Below are 11,268 nucleotides of genomic sequence, written 5' to 3' on the forward strand. Positions count from 1 at the left end.
GAGGGGCAGCTGGAAGTCCCTGGGAGCCTGGTGACAACCAGACTGGCTCCTGACACACTCCAAGCCCTCCCCCTAACCCCCCACCGTGTTCCTCATCCCTGTCGCGACCGAGCTGCGTACGGCTCCAGGGCTCCATCCCAACCGCAGGCTCCTGGCAGAAAGAGGAGGAGGAGGAGGAGGGGGGCGGGGGGGAGGGATGGGGGGAGCCATGGCGAGGGAAGGGCTTATTGGAATTATTATTAATTAGCTTTGTTTTGCAAGCCAGGCTGGGAGCAGCCTCTGCAGCAGGAGGAACCGCGCTGGAGCGCCAGCCCCGGCCGGCCGTGCGCGCAGCCGAGCCCGCGGCGCTTGGCTGCCAGATAAAGAGGTTATTGTTGCGCTGCCTCGGTCCCAGCCTCCTCAGCTCCCACCCAAGCAGCTCCCAGGAACAAAACCTCCCCCCCGTGCTCGCTTGAGGTTCACTCGTGGCGGAGCTGCGGTGCTGAGAGGAGGAGGAGGAGGAGGAAGAGGAGGAGGGAAAAGAGCCAGAGCAAAACTTGTCTTGGGGATTAATAGGAGGCAGGAGGAGGGAGAGGTGCACGCAGGTAAGATGTGGGCAGGTGCTTTCCCCCAGGTTCTTCTCACCTTGCCTGAGCCTCCAAGCCATGGTCGACGATGCTCCTGCCCTCTCCAGCCTCTCTCACCTGCAGAGCAGCCTCTGCCCTTGCCTTGCTCTCTCCTCTCGCTGATCTTTCTGCTCCTCAGCAGCTGCAGTCTTTGTTCCTTCCTTCTCCTCTTGCCGCAAGAGTTTGTTCTCTGCATGGGGCAGGCTGAGGTGGAAGGGGGTGGGGGGCAAGCTGGGGCTGCAAAGTCAAAGGCAAGCCCTGTGTAGGGGTAAATGCTGCAGCTACTGCCAGGAGCTTCCTGTGGGGACCCCGACCTGTGCTCTCGACGTGCTCACAGCCCCTTGGATGCTTGGGGTGCTGTGGGGGCTGCACACCCTGAGCCGTGCCCAGGGCAGTCCCCTGCCTTGGGAAGGAGTCTGAGGGGAGGGGGAGAGGTTGAGAGGGGAGCAAACACCTCCAGAAGTGCTACCAGGGAGCCTGTGCTGACATCGGGTCTCCCCTTGTACTGGGTCCAACAGGCAAGCTGGGGAAATGAGGGGGCTGCAGGGTGCTGCCCCTGTGGGAGGGGGCTGTGCACAGCCTCTCAGCCCCGTGCCGGAGAGAGGAGCTTGCGGAGGGGACCAGCCCTGCGCTGCTTGGGGATTCAGGAGCAGCCCAAGTGCACCTCGATGCTCCCCGGGGCACTCGAATGCCCCAGACGCCGGTGGTGAAGCCCTTCTCCCGTGCCTGGATCACACTGAGCCTCCCCTGGGCTTGTGGCACCACTTTTGCTGCCTCTGTCTCCGAGATCTGAGCCACCTCTGCCGCAGGCAGGCAAAGAGCTGCAGCCCCCTCCCCACGCCTCCCCGCGGTGTGAGCTGCTGTGTGGGTCCCGTTTGGAGCCAGCTCTTTGTCTCTGCTCCCAGCTGAGGCAGGAGGTGATGGGAGGAAGCAACAGGGCAGAGATGTTTGCTGAAGTCTTGGGCTGGAAGGGATCTCTAAAGGTCCTGCAGCCAGCAGGGACATCTTCAGCTGGACCAGGTTAAGTCCTGGGGGGAAAGAGTTCTGTGGCATGGGAGGATCTCATCCCAATCCTGCCCTTCCCTGGCTGTTTGAGAGCTTTAGGAAGAGCATGGAGAGGGCAGAAAGTGGGGATTCATCCCCTGGGCAGCTGCCTGCAGAGCAAGGCACACAGGAGGGCTTGGAAGCTTTCCTGGCAGCCTCTGACCGTGGCCCTGCCTTATGTGGTGCTCAGCCGATGGCATCCCACGAGCCTGCTGAGATGCCTCCTGGGAAGGGCCTCAGCCAGCCCAGGACAGGCAGGGATGCAGGGTGCTGGGTGTCCCTGCTCCCCTGGGAAGGGAGGGGGTGAGGGCTGAGTGTTATCACCTGGGAAGAGATTAAAGTGCAGCTGTGGGAGGGAAGAGGCTGGAGGGGAGGGATGAGGCAGCAGCAGCTGATAAAATATCAGCAGCTTCCCACCCTTGGGAAAAGCAGATCTGGGGGGGACCACGGTGAGGTGGCCTGGAGGGGGTGGGGGGTGCAGGGGGGGCAGGCTCGGGGGCCAGGCTGTGGTGGCTTAGGCAACATTGTCTCCCACCCTTTGCTTTTGTCTGTGTCCAGCCAGTTCCACCGTGTGTGGCACAGGGATCTGTGGGCAGGCAGAGCCAGGAGCAGCCCTGGGAAGAGTTGGGACATGCAGGGAGGGAGTTGCTGACATGGAGAAGGCAGCAGAGAGATGGTTTCTGCCAGGGCTGCCTTCCCACAGCCCCTGCTGCAGGAGGAGGTTGCTGGAGGGAGCAGTGAAGGTGAGAAGCCTTCTGCAGCCAGTCTGGTGGCTGTGGTACAGTGAGGAAATGCTCCTGGCAAGCAGAGGGATGCAGGAGCTGTGCATCAGCATCACCCTTGTGTCTTACAGCCCTCGGGCTGAGCCTCAAAGTCTATCTCCAGAGCCCAGGAGTGTGTCTGAGCTGCTCTGTGGCAGGTTCTCCACCCCCTCCGTGGCCACAGCACTGCCCCTGCAAGAAGAAACAGCACAGCTGAGCCCCTTGGGTGCCTGGACCATGTCCAGGGACAATTTCTTGACTGCAAGAGCAGCCAGGGCTTGGCAGAGGCTGCCCAGGGAGGTGGTGGAGTCCTCATGGCTGGGGGTGGCCAGGGAACGTGTGGCACCTGGGGACAGGGTTTGGTGGCCGTGGTGGTGCGAGGCTGAAGCTCAGCCTGGATGCTCCTGGAGGCCTCTGCCAACCCAAGCAGCTCTGTGAGTCCAGCCCCAGCTGAGCTCGCTGGGAAAGGCTGAGAGGAGAAGCTTCTTGCATCAGGACTCTGCTCTGCAGAGGGCCCTGGGGACGTTGGTGACACTGTGCCTGCCCTCCCCAGGGGCTTGCACTGGCTCTAGCCCTCTCCCAGCATTCCCAGCAGATAAAGAGCTGCCTGTGCTGCTTCCAGCTGCTCAGACCCAGGCTGTCCTGGAGGTGCTCTGGTGGTTGGCCACGGGGGCAGCTTTTGTTTCCTTTGGGTTATTTTTAGCTTGGCCTCCTCCCCCTGCTCCCAAGTGCAGGTTCCCAGGCTGGCTGCGGGGAGGCTCCCAGGGCTGAGAGGAATTGGGGGTCTCGGTGGGGAAGCTGTGAAGGGATCTAGCAGGGCTGTGGCCGATGGGCTGGAAAGGATCCCTGGGCCAACCACCCAGGCTCTCCCCCCTCCTCCCCAAGTCAGGAGGTCCTTTCCTCCCTGCCGGCCGCTCCGCGGGAGCAGAGCTCCTGAGCACATCGGTGACAGCCATCCGGAGCCAGCTGCTGCGCATCGAGCTGCCACAGGGGGAGGTGGGGAGGGCAGGAGGCTCCCGAGGGAGGACGTTGGGACCTCTGCCCGTGCCAAACATCCCAATGCCCCCTCCCCTCCTCCCCCCATAGGTCACTCTTGCCTCGGAGGTTGTGATCTCTGCCTGCCCTTGGCAGCAGTCCCTGGGCTGGCAGCGAGAGCTGCTTGGGAGAGGCAGGGAAGATAAACTGTTTGGAAAGCAAAGCCCAGTGGCATTTGGAGCTGGAATTTCCAGCTGTTGGCCTGGAGTTTGGTCCCTTGTAATGGGATTACTGGAGGAGCATCTGCCTCCTGCTGGGAAGCATCCCAGGCTGGCATCTGTTGGGTGCCTTGGTCAGCCCAGCCTGCAGCTCAGGAGGTGTCAGGGCTGGTTTGTGGCCACGAGTCCGTCCTGCTCTCCACACCAGCCACTTGGTTTCCTGAATGCCTCCATTGCTTCATGGCTGAACTTTGTTCCAGTTGCATGGATTCCTTGTGGGTGCCTGGGGTCCTGAGCAGCCCTCTCCACCGGGGAGTGGTGAGGAAGGTCAAGGGGAGAGGTTTGTGGAGCAGAGGCTGAGCCCTGGCTCCCCTGCAGGGTCAGGGTGTGGGATCTGAGATCTGACTTCTTGCACTGGTGCCAGCAAACCCAACTGCATGGAGCTGGATGGAGAACAGACTCTCACTGTGTAGGGGCCAGGGGGGAGCTGGCTTTGAACGTTCCAGCGTGCTGGAGGCAGCTGGAGAGCTGGTGGTGGCCTCAGGCTTGTGGCAAGGCTGCAGCTGTGCATGCAGGGCTCGGGAGGGGACCCTGCTGGCACCGAACTGCTTTCCTGCAGGTTTGCCTGGCTGTGGGTCCTGCCTCCCAGAGCAGGCTGGGCTGTGGTGGGCAGAGCCTCGGCTGGGAGCTGCAGCCTTGCAGGGAGAGGCTGGTGGGGGCCAGCAGCAGGGCAGGGTGGGGGCAGTGCTGGCTCTGCCCGGCTGTGGGGGGCAGAGAGGCCGTGCCAGTCCCCGCGGGCACGGGGGACAGCAGATCGGAGGCGCTGCCTCTGCCGGCTGACACCTTCCTCCTGTGCTGACAAAGGCCACACGGTGCTGCTGCTCTCCAGCCTGCGTTTCTGGCTCGCTGACTGCCGCCGAGTCCCTGAACATCTGCAGCCCGAAGCCTCCCGCGGAGGGGATGCTGCAGGCTGGGCTGGGCTGGGCTGTTCCTGGAAGGGCTGAGAGCTCAGCCAGCCCCCGAGAGCAAGCGGGTGCCAGCTCTGCCCCGTCCCCCACCCCCCCTGTGACATTGCCCGGGGGGGCTGCCGGGTGGCCCGAGCTGAGCATCGCCCTGGGAGAGGAAGGAGCTGAATGCCTGCTCGCAGCACGTCCTGGGCTGGGCTGTGCTGCCTCCTCCCTGCTGCAAAGGGCCAAAGGCAGCCCCCGGCCCTCGCTGCTCCCCCCGGCTGTGGTGGGTGTTAAAATCCAGGTCTGAGATTTGGAAAGGAGGAGTTTGGAACAAGGTGGGGGGAGGGGGGAGAGCCAAGTGCAGGGAGGGACGTGGCTGGGGAAGGAGCAAGGTGCTCCCGGGGCAGGGAGGAGGCTGCACGTAGAGCAGCTGCCTGTCGTGAGTGCCTCTGTGCTCTGCTGTGCAACCTGAGCTCCACGTCTGAACGGTTACAGGACAGAAGCACAGACGTCCCTCCCCCGAGGGGACTCCCTGGCTGCAGCTCTGCTGAGCTGAGTGTCTGGCAGCGTTTGGGCCCCGCTGCTCTTTCCCCGTCCCTCCCTTCCCCCAGCGAGATGCCAGAGCTCTGATTGAAACCAGCAGCCACGGGAGGCTTGTAGGGTTAACCAGAGCCAGATGGGAGCCAGTGAGACAAAAAGGAAAGTAACAGCCTGGATGTGGAGGGGGGAGAGGGAGAGCAGGCTCTGTGCTTGGAGGAAGTCCATGACTCGGAGCCCCAGGAATGTGCTGGGAGTGCTTCAAAGGCAGCTGGGCTAGCACAGCACTGGGAGCAGTGGCCCACTGAGGGGCCCTAAGGGCCTCCCTGGGTGGGATGAGGACCCTGCTGGGAAGCTGGCAGCTGAAAGGGGGTTGGTGTGGCAGGGCTCTGCCCCAGCAGTGGTGGTCTGTGCTGCTTGCTGGTCAAATGAGGGCTGCAGACGTGTCCCTGCTGCTGGGCAAAGGCAAAGAGGATGTGCACAGCTCAGCCCTGCCTGCTGGCTGCTCCTGCCAGCCATGCTGATTCCAGTGCCAGAGCCACTGTGGCCACCAGAGCTGCACTGTGGGCCAGTGAGCTGAGACCTCTGCTCCCTCTTGTTGTGTGGCAGAAAGCAATGAGCCAGGAGAAGCTGAGCTGTACCTTCAGAACCACCAAGTGCTGCTGCCCCCTGCCCCAGCAGTGCTGGCTCCCACACTCCATTTGCCCTGGAGATCCATCTTCCTTTGAGCCTCCTCATCTTTCTTTGAGCCTCCTCATCTTCCTCCTTCTCTTCCTCCCTGTCTCATCTCACTTGATTCTCTTTCCCACCCTGCCTCTGCCAAGCTCCTCCATCTGCCTCCCCATGCCTCCAGCTCGGCTCTGTTCCTGCTGGGTGACAAAATGCTGCTGGGAAGAGCCTGGCCAGCACCCCGAGGTATCTGCCCAGGAAGCCCACAGCCTGCTCTCCTCCAGCTGGCCCTGGGGAGTGTCACATCATCCAAAGCACCTTCTGCACAGGCCTTGCTGGGGAGCTTGTCTGCAACAAGCTGCTTCCCTCCCTCTTCCAAGGCATCAGATGGAGAGCTACCAGCAGCAGTCTTGCAAGGAGGAGTGCTGCTGTTGCAGGCAGCAGCAGGAAGGGCAGAGATGAGACAGGCAGAGAGAGATGGGAGAGGCAGAGATGAGACAGGCAGAGGTGATGGGACAGGTGGAGATGGGATAGGCAGATGAGGCAGCCAGAGGTGATGGGACAGGCAGAGGTGGGACAAACAGAGGTGGGACAAACAGCCTTCATGGGCTTGGTAACAACCCAGAGAGGAGGGAGAGGTGGTCTGTGTAAGGTGTTGAGCTGATGCCCAGGAGAAACTCTCTGGCTAGGGGCAAGCAGAGACCTCTCTTGATCCCTCCAGGTCTCCTACTTCTCCTGAGACGCTCCCCAGGTAACCATCCCAGCCCCCTGCAGTGGGTCTGGAGGGGATGGGTTGGTTATCTGGGCAGCTCAGGGAGCTGTAGAGCCAAACACCTTTGGTATTGCCCAGGAGCCACCTTGCCAAGGCCCTTTTTATCCCCCAGCCTTGGGAATGGGCTGTGCTGCACGACATCCTTGTCCCTGAAGCCCAGGCCCATCCATCTCTGCTGTCCCACTGGCTGCTGCTGGCCTCCTGATGCTGTGGCTCAGCCAATTTGCTCCTGACTCATTGATTTTTTGGCTCAAGTGCAAAATGAAGCCTCATCCATCAAGGCCTCTGAAGGAGCAGAGACCTTGCTGGAGTGGTGCTGGTGGGTCCCAGGGGCACCCAGGCTTTGTGGGGTACTGCTGGGGGTGGCATGCAAGAAAAAAAAGCCAAACAAACAAACAAAAAGCCCAAACTGAATGCAAAATGCCTCAAACCACCTCCCCCAGCACGCAGCTGAGCCAGGGAGAGGGCAGCTCATGGTCTAGAGAAGTTTGGGGGTTGAGGCTCCCCTCCGAGGGGGAGGGAAGGAAAGAGGCTGCTGGCAGGGACGAGAGGTGAGTCCCTGCCTGCCAGGTGATGTGCTGCCCACGCTGGGCCCCCTCCTAATGCCTCTCCTCTCGCTGCCTCCCTCAGGGACACGTCTGGACCATGAAGGTGGCCCTCGGGTTGCTCCTGCCGCTGGTTCTGGCGCTGGCCTCGGGGGCGAGCGGGCAGCGCAGGAAGCCCCCCCGGAAGCCCACCCGGCCGCCTCCTGCCTTCGAGGAGCCGGTGGAGCCCACAGAGCTGCCCCCGCCCCTGCCCCCGGGGCCCCCCTCCGTCTTCCCCGACTGTCCCCGGGAGTGCTACTGCCCCCCGGACTTCCCCTCCGCCCTCTACTGCGACAGCCGCAACCTGCGCCGGGTGCCGCCCATCCCCCCCCGCATCCACTACCTCTACCTGCAGAACAACTTCATCGACGACCTCCCCGAGGAGGCCTTCAGGAACGCCACGGGGCTCAAGTGGGTGAACCTGGACAACAACCGCATCAGGAAGGTGGACAGGAAGGTGCTGGAGCGGCTGGAGAACCTCATCTTCCTCTACATGGAGAAGAACCAGCTGAAGGAGGTGCCAGCCTTCCTGCCCCCCAACCTGGAGCAGCTGCGCCTCAGCAGGAACCAGATCTCCAAGATCCCCGCCGGGGTCTTCAACAAGCTGGAGCACCTGGTGCTGCTGGACCTGCACCACAACAAGCTGAGCGATGGGGTCTTCAACAAGAACACCTTCAAGGGGCTCAAGAACCTCATGCAGCTCAACCTGGCCCACAACATCCTGAGGAAGATGCCCCCCGGCGTGCCCAGCGCCATCCACCAGCTCTTCCTGGACAGGAACAACATCGAGGACATCCCCAGCGACTACTTCAAGGAGTTCCCCAACCTGGCCTTCATCAGGCTCAACTACAACCAGATCTCTGACAAAGGGCTGCCCAGGAACTCTTTCAACCTCACCAACCTGCTGGTGCTGCACCTGGCCCACAACAAGCTGACCAACGTGCCCTTCATCAGCCCCAAGCTGGAGCACCTCTACCTGAACAACAACTCCATCGAGAGTGAGTCCCAGGCTGGGCTGGGCTCGGGGGGTGGGGGGCAGGTGGGCTTGGGGCTGGCAGCTGCCTCCTTCTAAAGGGTCACTTTGCACCCAGGGAACCCTCCCGAGGGGGTTGCAGTGGTGAGGAGAGCTCTGGGTGAAGGAGGCCCGAAGAGGGTTTGCATGTGGGGGGAAGGATGGCCTGAGGGTCAGGGTGGTGGCTGAGGGGCAGAGAGGAGTTGCTCCTGGTGCTGCAGGGCTGCTCCTGTGGCAGCCTCTCCTCTGGGGCTGTGGCCAGGGAAATGGTTACCTCCCCAGCAGGGGATGGGGCCAGGCTCTTTCAGTGGTGCCCAGGGGAAGCACAAGGGGCAATGGGCACAAACTGGCACCCTGGAGGTTCCATCTGAACAGGAGGAGGAGGAACTTCTTTGGAGTGAGGGTTCTGGAGGCCTGGAGGAGGCTGCCCAGAGAGGCTGTGGATGTGTGGAGAGCTTCCAGCCCCCCCTGGCCATTGTGCTCCTGGGCAGGCTGCTGTGGGTGCCCTGCTTTGGCAGGGGAGTTGCAGTGGATGATCTCCAGAGGTCCCTTCCAACCCCTCCGTGCTGGGGTTCTGTCAGGCAGGGCTGTGTTAAAAAGGAGACTCTGAGCACACACTGCAGGAGCAGCTGCCAAATCCCCAGGCAAGATGGTTAGAAATAACCCAGGCTGGCTCTGGGGCTGAGCCTCACCGGGGAAGGAGCAGGGAGAGCAAGGCTGAGCTGGAGGCTGCCTTGGCAAACCAACTGGGACAGCTTCACACCCTGGCAGGCAGAGCACTGCAACTTCCTGGGAGAGAGGCTGGCTTGAGAAATGTGTGAGCACAGCCTGGAGGTGTGAGGGGAAGGCAGAGACCCCCTCCTGGCCTCCCCAGGTGTTTCTGCTGTCAGAGAGGTCCAGCAACCCATGGGGCAGCAAGGACCTGGCACCTCTGCCAGAAACCCTCCATGAGCTCCAGAAGCCTCTCCCTGGCTGTGGTGGGGGCTGCAGGACCCACCCAGGGCTTTACCCACCCTGTGGAGCAGCTGCTGGGCAGGAGGGTGGTCCCCATGAGGGGAGTTGTGCCCACAGAGCTTCCAGGCTGTGGTGTTTGTTGTGCAGGGATGGCTTGGGCAGGAGTGCTCCACGCCCAAAGGGAGGCTGTAAAACCACCCAGCAGCTTTTAGTGGCTCCTAAAGTGGGCACTGGCTGAGCCAGGAAGGGATGAGCCAGGGAGCTGCTCCTTGCAGGCCAGCACTCAGCACCTCATGGGAGGTGATGCTGGGGAGAGGGACACGACCCTCCCCGAGTCACATCCCATCCCTTCAGGCTCAGCAGCTCCTAGAGGAGAAGGGCACAGTGCTGAGCATCTGCTTCAAGCCTGCACTTGGTTTAACCACCAAAGGGCAGCCAAGGGGCACCTTGGGGCACAGGTGGTGGCAGCTGCTGCCTTCACACTCACTGATGCCCAAGTCCTGCTGGGGCTTTCCTTGGAGGGATGGCCCCAGCTCATGGCCCCCAGCTCATGGCCCCCAGCTCTCTTTTCCCCTCCAGCCTCTGGAGGCACAACCCCCCCCAGGTTTATATTCCATAGCACAAGCCCTGGGGTGGGGAAATCCAGCAGAGGGCAAGGAGCTGGTGAGTGACATGATCTGCAGTGTAAGGTCCTGGGCCCTGTCTCCTTGGCAGGTGTTTCTGAAGGCTGAGGGCTGGCTCTGCAGGTTGCATGTCAGGAATAATCCCTTTTCCTCTTCCAACTGACACCACATCCCCCCCAGAGCCTGGGCTCAATGTGACCTACTTCCTGCCTGAACAAAAGCAGATTTTCCTCTCCCTGGGGCTGTGCTGAGCTTGGTGATTCTCCTCCTTGGTGCCAGAGCAACCTCATTTTGGGGTTCAGCAGGCAGGTGGGGGTAGGGGTGGTGTTTCCAGCATCCCTCTCTGCCTTGCTTTGCCCCCCAACCTCCCTCCCACTTTTGCCCCCAACCTCCCTCCCTAACCTCCCTCCCACTTTTCCCCTAACCTCCCTCCCCCTCCTCTCTCCTCGCAGAGATCAACGGGACGCAGATCTGCCCAACCTCCCTGATGTCCATCCACGACTTCTCCCCCTCCGACCTGGAGGGCGTGCCCCGGCTGCGGTACCTGCGGCTGGATGGGAACCTCCTGAAGCCGCCCATCCCCTTGGACCTGATGATGTGTTTCCGCCTCCTGCAGTCCGTGGTCTTCTAGCCCTGCTCTGCAGCGCTGCCCTCCCAGGACTTGGCTTTGCACACAGACTTGAGCCCCACCCCGAGTTGGTATTTGATACGTGGGACCCTCTCTGCCTCCCTCTCCCCCTCCTCACACCCCACCTCCATCCCTCTGGCCCTTCTCCCCTTTCCTCCCCCGTGGGGGCCGTGGTCACTCGTGGCTGGGGCATCCTTGGGGACCACTGCCTGCAGGATAGCAGCACCGAGCCGCAGCAGCCGGCCCAGGCTACAGCATCATCCCCTGCCCCTGGGCTCTGCCCTCTCTGCCCTCACCCAGGCCAGCCCTGCAGCTGGCTCTGCCTCTCCCCTTCCACCCAGCAGAGTTTCAGGAGATTGGATCCGATCCAAGCCGAAAGCATCTCCAGACGGAGCTGAGGAGGCAGCCCAGAGGCCACCTCGCTGCGGGCCTGGGGGGGCAGCACCCAGACAGCCCCGAGGGGAGATCAGCGGCGGAGCTGGAGCAGGGATGCCCTGGGTTGCCCTCGGATGCAGGGTGGTGCCAGCTGGGTGCAGGGGCGGCGGGTGGCCAGGGGAGCAGAATCAGTGCGGGCAGAGGGTGGCCGGGCCCGGGGGTGGCCGGGGCCGGGGGTGACCGGCGGGGCCGGCAGGACCGGCAACGACACCTCGCGGCCAGAGCCACATCCGCGACCCCTGCGTGAGGGACAAGGTGCTCCTGCCCGGGCCCTCCCGGGGGGCTTTGGCCTTGGTGCCACATCGCTGTTGGCAGGAGGGGAGCAGGGAGGGTGCCCAGCCCCCGCAGCTGGAGCTGGGCTCTCCTGCACCCTGGGCTGGGCTGCAGCTTCCCCACAGCAGTGCCCCACATCCCCTCCAGCCCCTTCCCCAGCTTTCATCCCACCCAGGCTCCCTCCCAGCCCCCACCCCCAGCAGCTGATGGTGCTGCAGCCCCCTCCCA

At 62.7% G+C, this 11,268-nt stretch overlaps 1 protein-coding gene across 1 annotated transcript; it reads left to right on the forward strand.

The window, feature by feature from the left end:
• The first annotated feature begins 272 nt into the window (after nt 1-272).
• On the forward strand, nt 273-10,769 carry PRELP (proline and arginine rich end leucine rich repeat protein). The gene is made up of 3 exons (XM_054176405.1): nt 273-584; nt 7,162-8,113; nt 10,157-10,769. The coding sequence occupies exons 2-3, from the start codon at nt 7,177-7,179 to the stop codon at nt 10,333-10,335; spliced, it is 1,116 nt and encodes a 371-aa protein (XP_054032380.1). The 5' UTR covers nt 273-584; nt 7,162-7,176; the 3' UTR covers nt 10,336-10,769.
• Nucleotides 10,770-11,268: the final 499 nt, after the last annotated feature.

The sequence above is a fragment of the Dryobates pubescens genome, chromosome 35, assembly GCF_014839835.1.
Source record: "Dryobates pubescens isolate bDryPub1 chromosome 35, bDryPub1.pri, whole genome shotgun sequence".
In the NCBI taxonomy this organism is placed as follows: Eukaryota; Metazoa; Chordata; class Aves; order Piciformes; family Picidae; genus Dryobates; species Dryobates pubescens.

Bases quoted from the DNA above. Each gene is read 5' to 3' on its own strand.
- PRELP (XM_054176405.1), top strand. From the start codon at position 7,177: ATGAAGGTGGCCCTCGGGTTGCTCCTGCCGCTGGTTCTGGCGCTGGCC. The intron at 8,114-10,156 runs GTGAGTCCCAGG...CTCTCCTCGCAG, and splicing joins GAACAACAACTCCATCGAGA to AGATCAACGGGACGCAGATC.